General features: G+C 56.9%; 3 protein-coding genes across 8 annotated transcripts; 1 reads left to right on the top strand and 2 right to left on the bottom strand.

The window, feature by feature from the left end:
- Window positions 1-577: 577 nt before the first annotated feature.
- Window positions 578-8,506, bottom strand: C12H16orf96 (chromosome 12 C16orf96 homolog). Of its 2 annotated transcripts, none has more exons than XM_087942376.1 (17): window positions 7,591-8,506; window positions 6,977-7,081; window positions 6,774-6,854; window positions 6,085-6,171; window positions 5,349-5,724; window positions 5,023-5,093; window positions 4,419-4,529; window positions 4,200-4,274; window positions 3,494-3,658; window positions 3,287-3,405; window positions 3,073-3,135; window positions 2,896-2,982; window positions 2,469-2,628; window positions 2,181-2,280; window positions 1,502-1,588; window positions 1,219-1,363; window positions 578-986 (listed from the first exon to the last, which is right to left on the bottom strand). In XM_087942376.1, the coding sequence occupies exons 1-17, from the start codon at window positions 8,077-8,079 to the stop codon at window positions 971-973; spliced, it is 2,337 nt and encodes a 778-aa protein (XP_087798502.1). In that variant the 5' UTR covers window positions 8,080-8,506; the 3' UTR covers window positions 578-970. The 2 variants fall into 2 exon arrangements, with proteins under 2 accessions (XP_087798502.1, XP_087798501.1); XM_087942375.1 differs by having other exon boundaries at window positions 578-1,043.
- On the top strand, window positions 8,499-14,316 carry CDIP1 (cell death inducing p53 target 1). Of its 4 annotated transcripts, none has more exons than XM_087942383.1 (5): window positions 8,499-8,761; window positions 10,209-10,337; window positions 10,418-10,549; window positions 11,104-11,368; window positions 11,550-14,316. In XM_087942383.1, the coding sequence occupies exons 2-5, from the start codon at window positions 10,253-10,255 to the stop codon at window positions 11,659-11,661; spliced, it is 594 nt and encodes a 197-aa protein (XP_087798509.1). In that variant the 5' UTR covers window positions 8,499-8,761; window positions 10,209-10,252; the 3' UTR covers window positions 11,662-14,316. The 4 variants fall into 4 exon arrangements, with proteins under 4 accessions (XP_087798509.1, XP_087798511.1, XP_087798510.1 ...); XM_087942385.1 differs by having other exon boundaries at window positions 8,502-8,544; window positions 10,252-10,337; XM_087942384.1 differs by having other exon boundaries at window positions 8,504-8,544.
- A 246-nt stretch (window positions 14,317-14,562) lies between these two features.
- Window positions 14,563-18,048, bottom strand: HMOX2 (heme oxygenase 2). 2 transcript variants are annotated; one of them, XM_026683388.2, is made up of 6 exons: window positions 17,806-18,048; window positions 17,289-17,445; window positions 16,790-16,907; window positions 15,910-16,401; window positions 15,161-15,281; window positions 14,563-15,091 (listed from the first exon to the last, which is right to left on the bottom strand). In XM_026683388.2, the coding sequence occupies exons 2-6, from the start codon at window positions 17,399-17,401 to the stop codon at window positions 14,964-14,966; spliced, it is 972 nt and encodes a 323-aa protein (XP_026539173.2). In that variant the 5' UTR covers window positions 17,402-17,445; window positions 17,806-18,048; the 3' UTR covers window positions 14,563-14,963. The 2 variants fall into 2 exon arrangements, with proteins under 2 accessions (XP_026539173.2, XP_087798507.1); XM_087942381.1 differs by having other exon boundaries at window positions 17,289-17,442; window positions 17,806-17,875.
- Window positions 18,049-18,479: the final 431 nt, after the last annotated feature.

The raw sequence follows: 18,479 nt of genomic DNA on the forward strand, positions 1-18,479 counted from the left end.
CCCCCCCTTCCCCCCCGCAGGAAAGCCAAGGATGGCTAGAAATGCGGTGCAGGAGCCGGGGTGGAGCAGCATCCCTGCCCAGCTGCCCTCCAGACCTCCTCTCCCGGGGAGTGCGAGGATGGGGACCCTGCTCTGCCTGTTACACACACACACCCCCCAGCCAAGGTGCTCCTGGAAAGGGTTCAGTGGCCCCTAGTGGAAGAGGGTGAAGAACTGCTTCTTTGGATCTGTACCCTTGAGCCCCCAGCCACCCCCCCCCCGGGAAAGGGAGGAGAGGCAGCTCTCTGCCTCCAAGGGCCTTTGGGTTTAGAGGGTGATAAGACTGTTGCAGGGGTACATGCCCACACTTATGGGGAAGGGAATGCAAAATCGCACAAGCCTCCAGCTGCACCTCATCTAGGTTGCATCTAGGTTTTAGGCTGCAATATTTCCTCTTGATTTCTTTCTACCAAGGCATCGGATGACCATTGCCAGTGGGCTTGGGGGCACCTTTCCCTCTCTTGCTAATCACCCACCAAAGGGAACTGTTCAAGTTGGAGGAAAAAGAACCAAGCTCCTTGCAGAACAGAGGCAGCAGTTCACAGCATGTAGAAAAAGAATCTTTATAGAATCATTTTCTCACTCGATGAATGCTTTCCTGTGCCATGGCTGAGACAGGGACAGTATCAGGAATATCTCTGGGATCCCATATGGAAAGGGAAGGAAAGGCACATGGTCAGGTTTCTGACGATGCCAAGGCCCAAACTGGAAGATCTTGGCCCCTGGAATTCGTGTGTTCACTGTCATCATAATGAATGTTTTGTTTGGGAATCCTGGTTCACTGGGGAGAGAAGCACCATTTTAGCCCATGATCTGCTGTACATCTGACGTAGGTCGGGCATGATGGTAGTTGTGGACACAGCCGCTCTCCTTTGAAAGCCATGCAAGTCTGTGGCCTCTGTTTCAGATGGACGAGAAGCAGCTTCTTCCATTACAGTGTCAGAGATCTGGCAGGGATAACCAAAATCTTCAGGGAAGGAGTCTGCTAAAAGCTATGGGTGCCCCTAGAAAGACACCATAATGGAGGCTGGCTGAAAGGCCTGGCCCTGATCACCCGGCTAAGAGGGAAGGAAGGGAAGACACCTCCACCTCTACCACCCCCTGTCCCATCTGGGAGGAACCTAGCGAGTATTTAAGAAGAGACAGGATATGAGGTGGGGCTCTTGAAGTTGAGCTCACAGGCCTGGAACGTCCCTTTCGTTCTGAACGTGGCTTTCTCTGAGGGCGGCACCCATGACTGTTCTGTCCACAGGGTCACAGCTAAGCTGCTGCAGTCGCTGGTTGCTGTTGGCTATTGCAGACCCCACTCGACGGAGGGCAGAGGCTGCAAAAGGGAGAAATTAGGCAGGATCAGGATTCTTTCCCGAGCCATTTCCCCCCATGCTACACTTGCCCTGCTCATGGCGGGAGGATCCCCCAAAACAGAACAACCTGAACCCTGGCAGAAAGGAGGCCAACTCACAGGGGTAGGGCACCGTGCTGATGTCTGCAAAGGCAGAGCGGACTCTCTCCATTCGCACCCCCGTTGGAGGCCGGGGAATCTTCAGAGCTGTGTGGGGAAGGGAAGAAGCACAACAGCCAGGCTGTGAGGAGGTTGTCAAGACTCTACAAGGCATGCAGAACGGGGAGAGGAGTCGGGGGAATGGGGAAAGCAAGCCGGAGCAGCCCACTGGCTCCTCCTGTGGCTGGGGAGGGGATTTCTAGCCACTTGGCTTCCCCCCACCAGGCCCTCTAAAGCAGTGGTCCCCAACCTTTTTTATGCCGCGGCCCGGTACCGGCATCAGCTGGGCGCCGCGGCCCAGTACCGGCATCAGCTGGGCGCCGCCATCTTGTTTTGATGAAAAAGTGCTTCCGGTGAGCTTTCTACCGGAAAAGCTCACTGGAAGCGCTGCCGCCGCCATCTTGTTTGATGAAAAAGTGCTTCCGGTGAGCTTTCTACCCGGAAAAGCTCACCGGAAGCACTTTTTCATCAAAACAAGATGGCGGCGCCAGCAAACCAGCGGCCCGGTAGGATTTGTTCCACGGACCGGTACCGGTCCGCGGACCGGTGGTTGGGGACCCCTGCTCTAAAGGATCTGGAGGTGCCAGGCTGGGAAAAAGTGACGACTCTCCCTGGCACGCAAGGGGGCCAATTCACCCACCTGCAAATTCCTTCTGCAGGGCAAACGTCCGCTCCGCTGCATGTGAGCTCACTCGGCCTTTGTAGAGAACCCCGTTCACTCCCAGAATGTCTACCTCGGTCTGAGACAAGACATGCACAGAAAGAAAAGGGGTTCCCCCCGTCCGAGCCACAGAGAGCAGTCTCCGCCCCACCCCAGGCTCGATCAGTCCCTTTTGGACGGCCCCGAGAAGGAACCTCCATCTCCAGAGGCCCAGGAGCACTTCTCCCTCCCTCCCTCCCTCCCTCCCTCCCTCCCACACCTGCTCACATTGTCGTAGGTGATGGCCGTGGGGTCCCCATAGGGGTAGAGGGTGGCGAAGTCCTGGGCCCGGGACAGGTGCTTGAGGGCGCAGGCTTGCTGGTGGGCTTGGCATTGCCAGCAGGTCTGCAAAGGGGGGTTGCCACTCATCTCACTCGGATCCTGATCCCTGGGAAGGGAGCCAGAGGCCCTGCTCAGCACCAGCAACAAGCAGGCCGGCTACCACCTCAGGTCTCCCGGCCCCAGAGACACAGACACCATGTAGGGGGCAAGCAGGAAAGGGAATGCAGTGCTGGGGCGGGGGGGGGGGGATGGGGGTTGATGGCCGGGAATGCAAAGCCTCCTATCCAGCAGGGAGGCGCTTCCTCTGGGCTGCTCCCAGAGCTCTCTCCCAGCTGGCCCAGGAAGCCCCCCCATCCCCAGCCGAGTCGCTGACCTTTTCTGCTGGTGGAAGAGGTATTCGTAGCCACTGGCACTGACTGGACGAGGCTTCAGTGTGGCCTTCCGGACAGTGATCATGTGCCTGTGAAGAAGCAGGGGCCAATGCAGCTGCTCCTCCTCCTCCTCCTCCTCCATCTGCTGCCCAACCCAGAAAGGCACCAGGGATACTTACGGCCCGGTCATCATGGTCACTGGCCGGTCACAGGAGATGCACTTCACTCTCTCAAAGAGCTGCCTGCAAGGCACAAACGGAGGGCTGTTGTGCCAGGGCTGGCTGCACTTCCCGCTCCGCCAGCCTCCCTCTATCACGGCCCAAAAGAGGGGGTGCCTCTGGCAGGCTATGCAAACCCCCCCCCTCCAGCTGGCCTCTGCCGTCCCCTCCTCACTTCTTGAAGCCAGCTGCGCTGTCGGCGTCAAAGCGGGGTCCCTCACTCAGGTACTTCTTGATGAACTTCCACACCTCCTCCAGCTGTCGGCTCACGGGGTCCAGGGCCAAGCGGTCCAGCTGTGGGGCAGCAAGGGTGGCTGAGTGGGCCCTCTTGCTCTGTGGCTGCCATGGTCCCCTGGGGGAGTTCTGGGCAGGGAGGAGTCACCTTGCAGTCCATGTCCACAAAGAGCTTCTCGAGCGCCTTCTGCCAGTCCTTGTCCTGCAGGGACATCTTTTGCAGCAGGTCCTGCATCATCTCGCTGAGTTGGCTGGTGGCCAGCTGCAGCTGCCCATGGTTCACCATGGCCTCCAGCGCGCTCTTGTCAGCTTTCTGGGGGAAGACAAAGCAAGTCCTCCCTGAAGTCCAGGAGATGACAGGGGGCAGTGGCAGGGGAGAACACCAGGCAGAAAGAGAGAGAGAGAGAGAGAGAAAGAGAGGAGCCAGATTTCCTGACAGCCAGGTGAGGAGGGGAGAGAAAGTGCTTCCAGAAGGGCTCCTGTGGCTTTAAGGACTGGAGGCGAGGCAGTGAAACAACTGCCTGAGTTGCTGCTTGGCGTATGCAGGCCCCAAAGGAAACTAGACCAGTTGAATGTCCTCCCCTTAAAGGCACAGAAGCCCCGCGACTGCCTCCAACTGGAAAAAGTGGCATCTTTCCTTCAGAAAGGCATCTCCTTTACATGGATAGTGATGGGACTTCACTTAATCACTGGTGATACTGGAGCAGCCATGCCGAAACCCCTGGGATTTCTCCAGGATGACTTCAGGTTGGGAAGAAGCAACTGGAAGCTTCATCTAACCCACTTCCTTTTCCACACCAGAGACTTAGTTGGGGTGTGGGAAAGATCGTCTCCTCCCATTCCCAGGGACTCACCACATTCATCTCCTCTTGGATCGAGTCTTTATCGGCTTTCTTGACATCCAACTGATGCAACAGGTTGCGTATGATCTGTAGAGGGAGTAAAACTCTGCTGCAGACTCTCCATTTTTTCCTCCTGCTCAAACTGCCTGGGCTGCTTCCCTGCTTCTCCGCCAGCCACAAGCTGTGACCAGACCCTCTGGCCGGTCACTGAGTGGCCATACAGCCCCTTACCTGCATCTCTGTGCTGCTCCTGGATAACTTCTCCACTCCCTGCTGCAGGTTTTCATACTGTTCCCTCAGCTTCTCCATCTGCTCCAGGGTCTCTTGCAGAGATTCCTTTCCCTGAAGAAGAAGCCAGCAACTCCATCTGGTGTGGCCAGCAACTTTGGCCCGAGTCGAGCCACTGCTGTGACCAGCACCTTCACTGAGGAGCCTGAGCAAACCCAGACCTGTTTTGCAATGGGCTTTTCTTGCATCCCCCAAAAGGCTGCCAAGCCTTTGCAGGCGGAGTCTCAACGCCTCCAACGGGCAGGATCCTGGAAGTACTTTGGGCTCTGTCTGTTGCCCAGGGCAAAGGGGATTCCACCCAGAACCTCTTCCCCACTGGACTGCCATCTTGGATGTCAGCTGTTGAGCATGTCCAGACCATAGGGTGAGATTTGCCCCCTTAGCAATTTGTCCCTAAATTTCTATTGTCCTGCAACTCCTGTGACCCTCCCCCATGGATGAACACTCTCCCTCCCTCCCTCCCTCCCTCCCTCCCTCTCCTTTGCACTTTTGTGGAAAAAAATTCATGGGGGGGCATGTCCATCCCCTGCCCAGGTTCCCAGGGCACCTGTTGGCTTTGAGTTTGCAATGTCTCCATCCGTTCCAGCAGTGACTTCAGCTCGGGGGGCATTTCAAAAGCTAGAAATGGGGCAGGGGGGAGGGGGAAAACAAAGAACTTGTGCCAGATTGCTCAGACTTAACCAGCCTGGGGGGTGGGGTTGAGGCTGGAGCCCCCAAGCTATGTTAAGCAGGAGCCAGAGCCCACCTCAAGGCAGGTAGAGGGCTTCATTTTGAGGGCCAGGAGACAGCGCCCCCAGTGGGACATCATCCCAATTCCCCCCCAGGGAGCAGCAGCTGGGCCCACCCGGGGTGCTATCCCCTTCTCAGCCTCACCTGCAGGGCATGCTGGGTACTTCAACTGGGCCTCCAGCTGAGTGATGTGCTTCAGGAGAGCATCGTGCTTCTCCGGCAGTTGGCTCAGAACAGCCAGGATCTCCCGAGATGTCTTCTCTCTGCCCCTGTCCTCTTCCTCTCTGCTCCGTTCCTCTTTCTCTCTGCTCCTTTCCTCTTCCTCTCTGCTCCGTTTCTCTTCCTCTCTGCTCCGTTTCTCTTCCTCTCTGCTCCTTTCCTCTTCCTCTCTGCTCCTTTCCTCTTCTTTTCTGCTCCGTTTCTCTTTCTCTCTGCTCCGTTTCTCTTTCTCTATGCTCCTTTCCTCTTTTTCTCTGCTCCCTTCCTCTTCCTCTTTGCCCACTTCCTCTTCCTCGAAGGTCTGAAATGCCAGAGCAGGGCAGGAGTGTAGCTGTGCCTTTCAAGGCAGTAGTCTCCTCCAAAAGGGGCACTTCTGCTGGTCAGCCATAGGGCATCAGCATGGCAGGGAGAAGCTGGCTGCAGGGACTGCCCCCTGCCCCCTTCCTCACCCAAGCAAGGGAGGTCCTGGCCTCCAGACCCACCCCATTCTTGCTGCCCTTTGCCTTCCCAGGTGAGTCAAGAGGATCCAATTTGTCCAAGGATGGGAATTGACTCACCTGTGTGTTGGCAGGCTTGCTCCCATTATGCCAAGAGAACTAGGCAGGCACAGAGAGGTGCCAGGTTGGCCTTCAGGGTGAGGATGCAATTCAGCCATACTCACTTTGCCGGTGAGCGTCTCGCAAAGGGCACTCCAGCACACCACATCCGAGGCACTGGCAGACAGGCTGACCCTTTCTTTCACGAGCCCCTGTGGCCACAGAGGGGAAGAGAAGGTTCAGCCCGTTGGAGAGGGGGCAGCTGAGGCAAACGTTTGCTTTCAGAAGCAGCAGAGGCTTAAACAGGGGCTGAGAGGAGGACAAGCAGGACCAACACTGGAGCCTCCCAGGGCCTGTCTGTCTGCAAAGCCCATCTGCCCAAGGAGTGAGATGGGAGAAAGGGCAAGCACTAAGGAGGGGAGAATGGTGCTCAAAACTGGACAGAAAGCCCTATACATTAAAGAGGTGGTGTATTTTTTCTAATTAAAGTTTCGGGTGCCCCTTATGGAAGTGCCACTCTGTAATTCTTGAAGCGTACAGTAATGGCCTAAATGGTTTTGAGGCCCAGGTGGGGGTGGGGGTGGGGTGGGGTGCTGTCCTTGAAGTTCCACCCATATTGTCTCACTCCCATTTCTGCACTCCCTGAGTCTCTGCCTGCCCACCTGAAGGCCTTGCCCCGCTCCCTCTGCCAGCAGGTTCAACAGGGGAGGCTGCAAGGGGCAAAGGGAGAGGCAAGAGAGGCAGGGTATTGGATTAATGGGGCTGGGGGGTGCCAAGGGAGTGGCAAGGGCCCGAGGGTTGGGGATCCTCTCACCAGTTGCTCCTTCATTTCTTCCATCATCCTGGCTTGTTTGTCCAGGCACTTCAGCCGCTTTTTCATTTCTTCTGCGTTGATCTGGTAATAGCAAAACCAGGATCAGAGCTGCAGCTGGGCGAGGAGGCTTTCTTTTCTGTCCACGGAGAAGAAGCACCTTTCTGGACCCAAGCCAGGAGTCTTTCTCCCTCAGGAGCACTCACCTGGGCAACGTCTTCTTTCAGCTGCGCCAGTTCTTGCTGAAAGCCCTCCGTGGCGATTTTCAGAGAACAAATGCTATTCAGCAGGTCCTGCAACGTGTTCATGGCCTGAATGGGGAAACAGGAGGCGTCACGGAGACTCGGCACCATTTGGAGGCCGTCCATACAGTTGTTGCAGTCTAGGGAAAGGGCGGGGCGGGAGATAGCCACGCCTTCACTCTCAGAACCTCCAGTGGCTCCACAGCCCCACCAGTAGATAAGGAACCTGGGATCCTTTCATGATGCCTGAACAGCCCACAGCTCCTTGACCAGGAGGAAGGTGGGGAATTAGGAATTTAGCAGAAAGATGGCAGAAATGATAGTGAGGCGCTGGGGAGACAGCGCGTGAGTCGCAGAAAAGGGAGGAAGGCACGGGGCATGTTCCCCACGGCTGGTTGCTCAAAGCCACCCAGCAAGGGATTCTCTAGTTGTGAGCCTCTTTGCCCGATGGGCAGCAGAGGTCTTGGAGAACTCTAGGCGAGGATGGCCAGCTGAGGCGTTGACTGGAAGCCTGGAGGTGCGGTGTGGTTTGGGGCCCTTGCCACCTGCTTGCAAAGGGCAAGGCCACGTGGGGCTACCTTGGTCATGCCCTCCTCATTCAGCTCCAGCTTCTTCTTCAGCTGCATCATCTGCCACATGTCCAGGGCGGGCTGGCCCATGCCCTGGCTGCGGGCCAGCAGCTCGGCGGTGTCAGGGGGCTCATTCAGGAACCGGAGCTGCCTCTCGATGGCAGTGATCCTCTCGTGCATCTGGTGGAAGATGGAGCTGGAGTTCTGCACCGCGGGGAGGGTCTCGGTGGCTGAGGTGGCAGCGGAGGCCGCGGAGCTGGGGGGCGGCTTGATGAACGCCAGCTCCTCCACCGACACCTCCTTCCTCGCCTCCTGCAGGCGCAGATGCTCCACCAGGCTGTGCAGGAACAGGTGCAGCGCATTGAAGTTGACATTGCCCAGCTCCGGCGTCCCGATGGCCAGGTTGATCAGCTCCACGAAGGAGAGGCTGTGGCTCATAGTCCCGCTGCCCTGGGGAGACTCGCGGCTGGCAGGCGGCCCCGGGCCGGGATCCGGCATCAGCGGCGGGCGGCGGCGGCGTTCTGCTCGCGGGAAAGTTTCTCCCGGTTGCTAGGAGACCCGGAACGCGGCGCGGGGGGGCGGGGCGGCGGCGGAGGCGGGCGAGCCGGGAGCCGCCGCCAGGGGCCCCGGAGCCAGGCTGGCCCTGGCGCCACCCCCACGCCCTCTCCCCGAGGCCCGGCTGCGGCGGCGGGGATGGGCTCGGCCTTCCAGCCCGGACCCACAGCGCCTCTGCCGTGCCACTCGCCTTCCCTCGCACCGGGGGCGCCGGCATCGCGGGGCGCCTGACTAATCGCGCCAGCCCCGACGGGTTCAGACAACCATGCCGACACGCGTCTCGGCCCCGGAGGGGGAGCCATCCCGGCACGCAGGCGGCGTTTCCTGAACGTGGATTGATCCCTTCCACCCCGAGGCCCCGCCCCGCTCTGCCGGGCTCCGAAGCGGCTCGCTGGTTCCGCTCCGCGGGTGAGGCGGGGGGGCGGCAGAGCATCCTGGGCTCCTCGCGCGCGGCATGCTGGGGCTTGTGGTCTCCCGGACTATCCTTCCCGGCGCCCCCGCGGAGACCTCCGCCAGCCCCGCCGGTCGAGGCCACCGCTCTCCCCGGCCGCGCCGCGTCTTCTGCTCCGGAGCCGCCGGCCTCGCAGGCGCCGCTGCTGACCCGGGAGCCTCGGCGCCGCTGCAGGTGTCGCCCGCCGAAGGGAGCCGCTGGGCCCGCGAGGGCTGCGGGGCTGGGAAGCCCCTGGGCGGGCGAGGGGGCAGGAGCGGCCCTCCCGCAATCTGCAGCCGGGCGGTTGCGGCCCCCTCGGGTCGCTCTTCCCAAGGAGGCTGCCGGGCCTCCGCTGGGGCGGTGCTGGGCGAGGGAGGGTTGCCCGCTTCCCCCCTGGGCTCCCGGGCGTTGGCTGGGCCGGGGGGTGGGGAGGGGTCAGGTCTGCCAGGGGACGGGAGCCGCGCCAGCCGCCGCCTGCCTGTCCAACCGGTCCAGGCCCCCCGCCAGCGGCCCGCTCTTCGTCCCGCGGGATTCCCGAGCGATCGGGGCGCGGGGCCAGGCCTGCGAGAGGGAGGCCGGTCCTTTCCGAGGACTCCCTTGGGCGATGAACCCCCGGCTGTTGCCTCCCACGGGGCCGCTGGGTCGATTGCACGGAAGGCGCATCTGGGCTGCCAACCTCAATGCAGTTAGTGGAGATGTTAGTGTGACTTTGAGCTGCTGGTTTGGGTGGATTTGTTGCTGTTGTTTTGGCTGGAGAGGAATGTTTGTTATTGCTGTAACTGCGTTTTCGTTTGCCTGATTTACTTGTCTGCGGTGAGCTTGCTGGAATCTTGGGAGCCGCATGGTGCTTACAGCAGGGCAGGAGCTGCCCCTTGGCGGGCCCAGGGTCTGTGCCCAGGCAGGGCTGGAAGCTGATGTCTAAAGTCATCTGCACAGGGAGAAACTTCCCCAAGGCAGCTCTCGCTCCCTTTCCCTTTCCCTTTCCGTGCACCAGCCCAGCGTGTCCCCTTCCGGTCCAGATGGGGTCTTGTCTGGCCACAAAGCCTGACACCTTTGAAGAGCTGCCCTAAGGAGAGACCACAGGTGTGCCCCACCCGCAGTCGGACAAGATCTTCTTGTGTCCCCCAAACGGTCAGACTCAAAACGTTTCCTTGTGGTCCTGGCTGATGCCCTCCCCCCCCCCTCCCGTCAAGGAGGTGACTGGCGTCTGACTCCCCCTGCAGGGACTGTGTGTCCAGAGGATCTCCGGCTGCAGCGGGATGAATTCACAGAATAGCCAGGAGTCCGTCTCCCCCAGCAGCCTCTCCCTGATGCTCAGCTGCTAGCAGAGACACCCTGGAAGGAGAGGAGGCCTCTGGGAAAGACGGGGCATCCCTCAACAAGGTCCTTTTCTTCTGGAGAGCTGAGCCAAGCACCCCGTCTGACTGCTGTGGTCGCTCTCTCTCTCTCTCTCTCTCTCTCTCTCTCTCTCTCCCCTTCAGGCTAGGCCAGCAGACGGGCAGGAGGAAAGCCTTGATTGGTCCTCTCCCCTGGAGGCACCAGCAGGGCATTGTGGGGGGTTTTGTGCCAAGAATCCCATGAGAAAAGCCCCCCCCCCCACTTTCCCCTTGGCTCTGAGCTCTTTTTCTCTTACCTTTCCTAGCCGGCCCTCCGACCATCTCAGCAACTCTGCATCTTTCTTTCAGCATGTCCAGCGACCCTCCTCCACCCTACCCTGGGGGGCCATCAGCACCCCTCCTGGAAGAGAAGGATGGGTTTCCCTTCCCCGCAGGTAAGGTTCTGTTGGTGACCCATTACCCACCTGGTCATCGTTCTCTCCATGTGACACCTCGTTCTTCCAAATCTTCTCAGGTAGGAGCCCTCCAGCCATGGTGCAGCCCCCTTCCGATGTTGGCCCCCCGCCCTATGAAGCAATGCCTCCCGCTCAGCCGGGCTTCATCCCTCCCCCTGCAGCAGAGAGCTCGATGCCCTACTTCCCCCCTGGTGAGTGGCATGGGAGGCCGGGGGCTTTGTTTCACCCTCCGGGGGGGGGGGGAGTATGTGCCAGCCTAAAAGCTGCTCAGTGATGGCTGGAGTGGCACATAAGCCAAGCGTGGCAGAAGAGAATGTCCTGTTGTCGTAACAGGATCTTATCTTGCCGAGCAACATCAAAGCAGCATATAAATCTCCAATCCAAGCAATATGAGGCAGAGCAAGAAATAGTTAAACTAGACTTTTGAAGCTCCAGAGAATGGAAATAAGGTGAGGGGCTGCTCTGAGTGGAATAGCAGGTGATTCTCTACTTGGGGTGTCGGTTCTGTCCTGCCCTCAAGTGGCCTTTGGTCACAAGGCCGTGAAACCCCTTGCGGCAGCTGGTCAGGCTGTGGTCCACTGAGCAGTTGCTCTGCTTTGGAAGCTCCGAGTGCAGCCAGGAATGAGGAATTGGGACAGGCTGATTTCTAGTCTCTGTGCCCTGGCATGTTAGGTTGGCAGTGGCCAGGCAAGGAGTCTCCCTTGGAGCTGTCTGGGCCTTAAACAAGTCCCTTCCTCCTCTGTAGGTGGCTACTGTGCGCCTCTGGGGCCACACGCCTCCACGGGCTACCACCCTCCCACTGGCCCCTATGCCCCTGCTGGAGGGCAAACGGCAACCGTGCTAGTGCCATTGGGCACCGCAACCACTGTGACGGTCCTGCAGAGCGAGATATTCCAGGCTGCCCCTGTCCCAACAGTGTGCCCGCACTGCCAGCAGGCCATCACCACCAAAATCACTCATGAAATCGGCCTCATGAACTTTCTCCTTGGCTTCCTCTGCTGCTTTATTGGGTAAGCGGGGGCGGGCTGTGAAATCTGAGTTTGGAGCTGGGGGGCGTGCCAGTCCCTGCAAGCCATTCCCTTGGGGCAGGCCATCTTGCGCGCTCCCAGGGGAGGGAGGGGGTGTCCAGGGCTGGCAAGAGGGCTGTGGATGCAAAATCCTGCCCATCACGATTTCTCCTCTCCCTTCCAGGTGCAACATGGGCTGCTGCTTCATCCCCTGCCTGATTGATGAATTTAAGGATGTGACCCACACCTGCCCCAACTGCAAGGCCTACATCTACACCTACAAGCGCAGGTGCTAGCAGGGCCTGCTCGGCTGGAGAGCTCTGCCATTGCCTCCTGATTTGCCTTTCCTGTCTGCTTTCATGCTTTTCTGCTCTCCTCCTTCCTTTGCCTGGGGTTGTGGTGCCCCGAGGCCGGGGGATCTGCTGGGCTGGCTCCTGGGGGAGGATGTGAAGGGGAAGCTGAGGCAGACGATGGCTCACCTTCCCTAGGCAAGGAGCTGCCTCTGCTTGGCTGGGGCCACCTTCTATGGGAGGACGAGGGCTTCACCCACAGTGGCGCCTTGGCACTAATCAGCAAGGAGAGGAGAAGGAGCAAAGTCTTGGCTTTTTTATTTTATTTTTTATTTTCTTCATTAAAGAGCTTAAATATAATAGTAAAAGCAAATACAAATTAAAGTCAGAAAAAGATAGCCTAGACATGCAAAGTAAGGAAAAGGTAAATAGGAAAAAGGAAAGAAAGTAAAATATGTAAAGAAGTGGCTTCCTATTTTTATCCCAAGTTAAAGCAAATTTCATATTGCCCCCTACAAAGTTACAAATATTTTTTCTTCCCATCTCTTATACACATAAAATCATAAATCATCAGCTTTTCAGTCCTGGTGTTAGCAAAAGGTCCATAAAGCCTTACCGGAGTTTTTTAAAAACCTGCCTTGATCAAGCAAAGCAACCGTATATTCCTTTCTTTTATTTCTAACCATCTTGATCTTCAATTAATTTGAATACAGCTTTTTCCATGGCTGCTTTGAGGCTTTAGCAGGCTCCTTTTGTAAATCCAGTGGAAAGTGCATCATCCAAGTCATTGTCTTGCTTTGCTTTTTGTATTTATCCTTTGACTTTCTAAGCCTTAACCAACATCTTTTATTTATCAGGTCTTTGTCTTGGCTCTTGTTCCTGGCATTTTTATTTCCAATTTGAGTATCTTGAATATTTTGTAATCCACACCTTTTTCTACGCAATATTTCTGATTCCACTATTTCTGCTTCAAGTAAAATATGTTGCACGCCTGTCATTCCTTCATGTTTTAGACAGTCTATCCAGAGAAACAGACGTTGCTACTGATACTGTTAATACTGATTTCTGGCCCTATTCTTCAAAGATCTTTAATTTAAATGTGAATGGTATATTGTATAATTTTGTAAATCCTAAAAGCAAGCTGGGATTTGGGGGGGACAACTGGATTTTAGTCCCCTCTCTTGTCCAATTTAAATCACAGGATCTCTTCTCTGTGTTATGACTTGAGGTAGCCAAAATAATTCTGGTTCTTACAAAAAGCTATTTATTTTATATAGTTAATTTCAAATTTTTATGGTACTTTCAATATTCCAAATGTGATTGGAGACTTCATTTATAACTTTATTTTAAAATCTTGTTTGGCTTTTTGCCTTTCATTTCAATTTTTTTTAAAGTTCTGAGGATTTTTTTGTTCAGGATGAACATTCATTCACTGGGTGATAGTTCAGATTTGTCCCTTTGAAGTGTTAGAATTAAGAGGTTTAAATGAGCAATTTCCAAATGTGATTAGAAGGGATGTTAGTAAACTTAATGTCCTTTAAAAGGTACCAGCCAATCCCTTTGTCTCCTGGAACTGATGCCTACAATAGACCACTCCCATGCAGTCCCCTCACAAGGAGCCGCTATCCGGAGCATATGTAGGTGATCCCTCACCCTCTCCTTAACTGGAGTAGTTCTGAAATCCAGTCTTCTCTCTCCTTCTATGTCTCCGCTCTCTTGCCAAACTCCAACCCCCAGAAGTCCAGAGCTGTTGGCTTTTCTGTTTGTCATTACTGTTGCTGAGGCCTCCCTTTCTATCTAAGGGAAAGCTTAAAGGTTTCATTCCGTGTTGGTGGTTCCCAAATCTATGATTGCTCCTTACATGTTTGAAGAGGCTGTTTGATTCTGCACAGCTCCCTGTGCTTTGTAGATTATGGCTGGGCACTGGGAGCCAGGCTGTTCCTTGCTTGCAGCTGCTGTGCCTGCTCAGGGACCTTATTTGGGAGAAAGAGGAGCCAAGGTGCAGGGGCCCCCATCATCTCTTATCTTGTTTTGTCTGAGCCATCTCTCTCAACTTGGGGGGGCAATGGCACTGTCCGTCTTAGCTGGACTTGAGTCCAGCTTGCCCATTGGAGGTGTGCAGGAGGCCCAGTGCCAGCCCACCCCCCCACCCCCGCAGGCTGTAGATATTCCTCTGCTCCGAGCCAACCCTGAGCCAAGAAAATGTGCTTGTCCCAGATTCCCTTTGTGACTGCTTGTTTCAGGTACTAAACTTAATAACTACTTTATGGAAATGTGAAAACGCCGAAGGCACACGCACACATCATTTTGCACTAGTTTTGCTAGAAAGCTCTTGTTTGGCCCTGATGAACAGGGTGCACAGGAGCTCCTGAGGTTTGTGTGGGATAGCAGGTGGCTGGTCTGAGTCCCTGGCTCAATTTTCCAAAGGCTGAGCTGCCTTGTCTCAAGCAACTTGTGCCCCTATGTGTGGTAATGCCCAGGCATCTGTTCGCCCAAAGACTGCCCACTGAGGCTGCAGAGCACGGGTGGGCCTGCCCTGGGTTTGAGGGGCTCTCTAAAGCACTTGGAGCCAGCCGGAAATTCCCATCCCGTTCTTCTTAGAGGGAAGTAACCTGTCAAAGCTCTTCCATGTTTGTAATCAAATAAAAAGACTGACCCTCAGTGGTTGTGTGTGCGGTGTGTCTGTTGGGGCAGAGTGGAGGGAGCCCTGCTCATCCCCCAGAGAGGAAGAAGGGGGAATTCCTTGGTTTTATGCAAGGGGGGACAGAAGTTAACCTGGAGCTCATTTTGACCCTCTTATTTTCAGAAGGCTGTGGGCAGCCTGCTTACATGCCCTCACGTGCCAAGCGAAGGCATTCACGGGGCAGAGAAGCAGGAAAGTGCCCTCCCAAAATCATGCAAACTGCAGAAACGAAGATCAATTTTATTATGTCAGAGGCATCGCCATAGTCTATAAGTCACATGAAAATTAAACCATTACCATTTTCCATATGTACAAATTGGAGGCCCCTCCTACAACTGAACGGGAATGAAGGACATTCTGCATCCAGGTGAAAGAACTGCCTGTGCACACCCCCCCCCCCGTCCTCTGTGTAGCAAGGAAGACAAAAGCTCAAGCCATTCAGGCTCCCCCTCCCCTCAAGCCAATAGCTCAGGTTTTCTGCCCCTAATTGTTTGGACACACAAGCATTTGTACACTGGTTTGGGTTTAATGTTTCCACAATTAAATCCGGCATTAAAAGTCCACTTATGTCAATGGAGAAAAGGAGCACTTTCTTCAAGGGCCAACGGGCAGCCGGTGCCCAGCCTCACATCACGTACCAGGCTGCAATGCCAGCAGTGACCGCAACACAGGCTGCCAAGACCAGCTGGATGGTGGGCTGCTTCAGGGCAGCCAGGGCGAGATGGCAGGGGCAGGCAGCGTCCTTGGAGCCAGCTGAGAAAAAAAAAGGACCATTAGAGGCTGGAGGAAGCCAAAGAGGGAAGGGGGAAGACTGGGACCTACCGAGTTTCGAGGCATAGTAAGGGCACTTGCGCATGTCTCCCTTCCCATCATGCACTGGGAGGCCGCCATCTTGGGCTTCTTCTGGTAATAAAGCCCCGATCTTGTCCAGCTCCTCAAAGACCTAAAGACAAAGTCCAAGGTTTGCCCTGAGCGCTCAGTCACCAGGAGTGCTCAGCTTATTTAGGCCCAGCCCTTGTGGACTGTTCTGGGCTCCAGCCAGACTGCAAACCAGGGCCGCCTCATAGCAGTACCTGCCTCAGAGAGCGATGGGCCCAGGACCAGGCTCTGGAGCAGAAAGACTCCCTTTGCTGCCAAAACATTCCAGCCCTGTCCCTCAGGATGTCAAAGCAGGAGGCAGGCAGCAATGGAAGGCCTGGCTCAAGCCTGACATGCCACAAAAGATGCTCCTCCCTTGGGCCACAGAAAAACCTGAACTTATAATTTATAATGGAAAAAGGTTTAAACATGTAATGGATAATGATGATTTGTGTGTTTTGAAAATTAATAAAACTTGTTTTAAAAAAAAAAGAAAAGAAAAGAAAAACCTGAACTTGGCACCAGTGGCTGGTTAGGGCCTCGTGGGAGCTGAGGAAGACGTGACGGGCTCTGCTCAAGAAGGCAACAGCAGGCAGCCTGAAGGCTCATCTGGCCTTGGGAGAAGAGGCACTCTAGCCCCCATCCAGCTCCAGAAGAATGGGTTCAGATTGGGGTGGCTTTAGCAGGCACCCTGAAATCCAGCAGCCGCACACCTGCATGTTGAATTCAAAGGCCCCGTTGGCCTCCTTGACGATCTTCTCCTTGGTCTCCTGGGACACATCCAGGGCATTCAGCCGGGCTCTGTAGAACTGCTTGAACTGCTGGGGGTTAGAAATGTTTTCAAACATGTAGAAGTTGATCCCTTCTCCACTGCTTGGCAACTTCAGTGCACGCTGAGCCACCCTCTTCAGCACCTGACCCCCAGAAAGGTCCCCCATGTAGCGGGTGTAAGCATGGGCCACCAGGAGCTCCGGCTCCTGCTTCCCAACATGGTGGATGCGATCCACGTAGCGCTGAGTGGCTTCTGAGCACTGGATCTTCTCCTCCCAGCCTTCCCCATACAAATATTCCAGGTCTCTCGCCAAGGCTTCCTTCCGGTGCAGCTCCAAGGGGAAATACAGAGGGGCAAAGCAAGGCTGGTCCTTGTTGTGCTCCATCTCCTCCTCCAGCGCAGAGTATGTGAAGTAAAGGGCTGTTGTGCCCAGCTGCAAGAGAACAAAGGAGCCATGAGAGGCCAGTGGCTACCAGTCTACCCTGTTGTCCAAGCCGTTGGGCTGCTGTGCCCGAGGCCACCTTGCTCCCTGAGGCCAATGTGCCAAAACCAGCAGCGACCCTTCGCTTTAGTTAAAGAAAGATCCCCCAGTTGGACCCATCCAGGACTGAAGGAGGTTTCATTTTCAATGCTTTGAAAGCCAGAAAAAGGAGATACAAATACATTAAGGGGCCCCAGAAAGATCTGGTGAGATGGAGTGGGGACTCCAGAGAAGCCAACCCTCTTCTGCCACAGATGGGGCTGTTCTATTCCAGAGCATGGGCTAAATTTGTCTCTTGACCCCAACTAGAGACCCAGGACTTGGATAAAGCAGGGTGTACCTTGAAGAGCTCCCTCTTGATGTGTCCCTTCAGGAAATCTTTGACAAACTGGGTGTTCTCAGCCCGGTCATGGGCCTCCTTGGTCCCTTCCTTCAGCAGCTCAGACAGGTCTGTGGGACTGTGAAGAGACAGGGGTCCTGGGGAGAGTGGCAGGGCACTCAAACCATCTGCAGGCCACAGGGCAGGCCCTCAACTCTGTGGGGCATCGAGGAGAGCATGCTTTGTGCCCCAAATAATGATGTCTCCCACCTTTTGCACCTCAGGCCTTGCTAGGCAAGCTCACTCCTCAGAGAAGGGAATGGGCAAAGTCAGAGACCGCAGACTGGCGTTGGCAGTCCCAGAGGGGGCCAATCTCTTTGTGCTCCAGGACTGGCCTCCCTCCAGGAGCCAGAGCCCCCTCCCCACCGCAACCCCCAAAAAAAACAGCATCCTCCCTTGCATGAAGCATTTGCAGGCGCTTCAGGCTCTCTCAGCCTCCACCAGCCTCTCACCACGCTACCTGGTGGTCTTCTTCTCCTCCTCCTCCTCCTCTTCCTCCTCCTCCTCCTCTTCCTCCTCCTCGTAAGAATGGCTCTCCCGCTCGTCCATCAGCTCAGTAGCCTCGGTCGACATGGCGCCTAACCTGCTGGGCTGCAGTGCCGGTTCAGCTCCCGCTCCTGCAGGGAAAGAGCCCGCCACCGTTTAGCCTCCCGGAGGTCCCGCTAAGGCAGAGCTCTGCAATGTCCGAGCGAGGCCGTCAGGGCGACCGGGAGCAGCCCGGTCCGCGCCTCCATCGCAAGCAACGGGCCCGGGATGAGGGGAGGCCGCCTCGGGCCCGCAGCTGCAGCGCAGGCCGGCCCGGGCCCTCGGGGCGCCCGCCGGGGAAGGGGCTGCTCCCCTTGGCCGAGGGGCCGCGCGGGGGTCTAGGCCGGTCCTCCCGGCAGCCCCGCCGGGCCCGGAGGTGAGAGGAGGCCGCTTGGAGGGGAGAGGGCCGCAGAGGGCGCGGGGCCGACGTCCCTGCAGCACCCGGCGGTTACCTGCCAGCCGCCGCCGTCGCGGCTCTTCCGGTCACCCCGCGGACACGGCTGGCCGCCTGGCTCCGCCCCCTCTGTCACGCGGACAAAGCGCGCTGAATATGCATGAGCCGCGTCCGGGGAGGCATCACAGCGCCCCCTGCAGGGCGGGGCTCGTCCTTGAGCGGCGCTCCGCCCTCCGCCGGCGAAGGCGCAAGACGGGCGGGCCCTTCCCGGCTCTGCGCAACCCCCCGTCGAAGCCGCCGCTTTGCCCAGCCAGCAGAGAGCGGAGGCTCGGAGGGCGCCGGCAGGGAGCGGTATCGTCCCCAGCTCCGCCCCCACCAGAAAGCGGCTCCCCTCCCACCGAGGCAGAAGCGGCCAGGCCCGTCGCTCTGGAGATCTTCCTCGCCCACGATTAACACGGAATCCTCCCGAGGAGAGCGGAGAGCTCCGCTGGGGCTGCTGGGCCAGCCGGCCTTCCTGGGCTCCCCGAGGCTGGCAGGAGCTCCTCGGCTGCCCCGGCGCTGGCTTTTCTGCTTCTTAGCAAGCCTCTTCTTGGGCCGGGGACGCAGCTCCAGGCAAGCCGAATCGGAGCGCTTTCCTACCTAAGACGCCCTTCTCTCCTTGGGACCCTTCTGGAGCAAAGCACCGTCACCCCGTTGCTGTGGGAGTGTGAGGCCGAGTGGGGTCTCGGGAGC

This window comes from Notechis scutatus, chromosome 12 (assembly GCF_049901735.1).
Source record: "Notechis scutatus isolate UNSWTSFEM ecotype Mainland chromosome 12, rNotScu1.2, whole genome shotgun sequence".
Taxonomy (NCBI): domain Eukaryota; kingdom Metazoa; phylum Chordata; class Lepidosauria; order Squamata; family Elapidae; genus Notechis; species Notechis scutatus.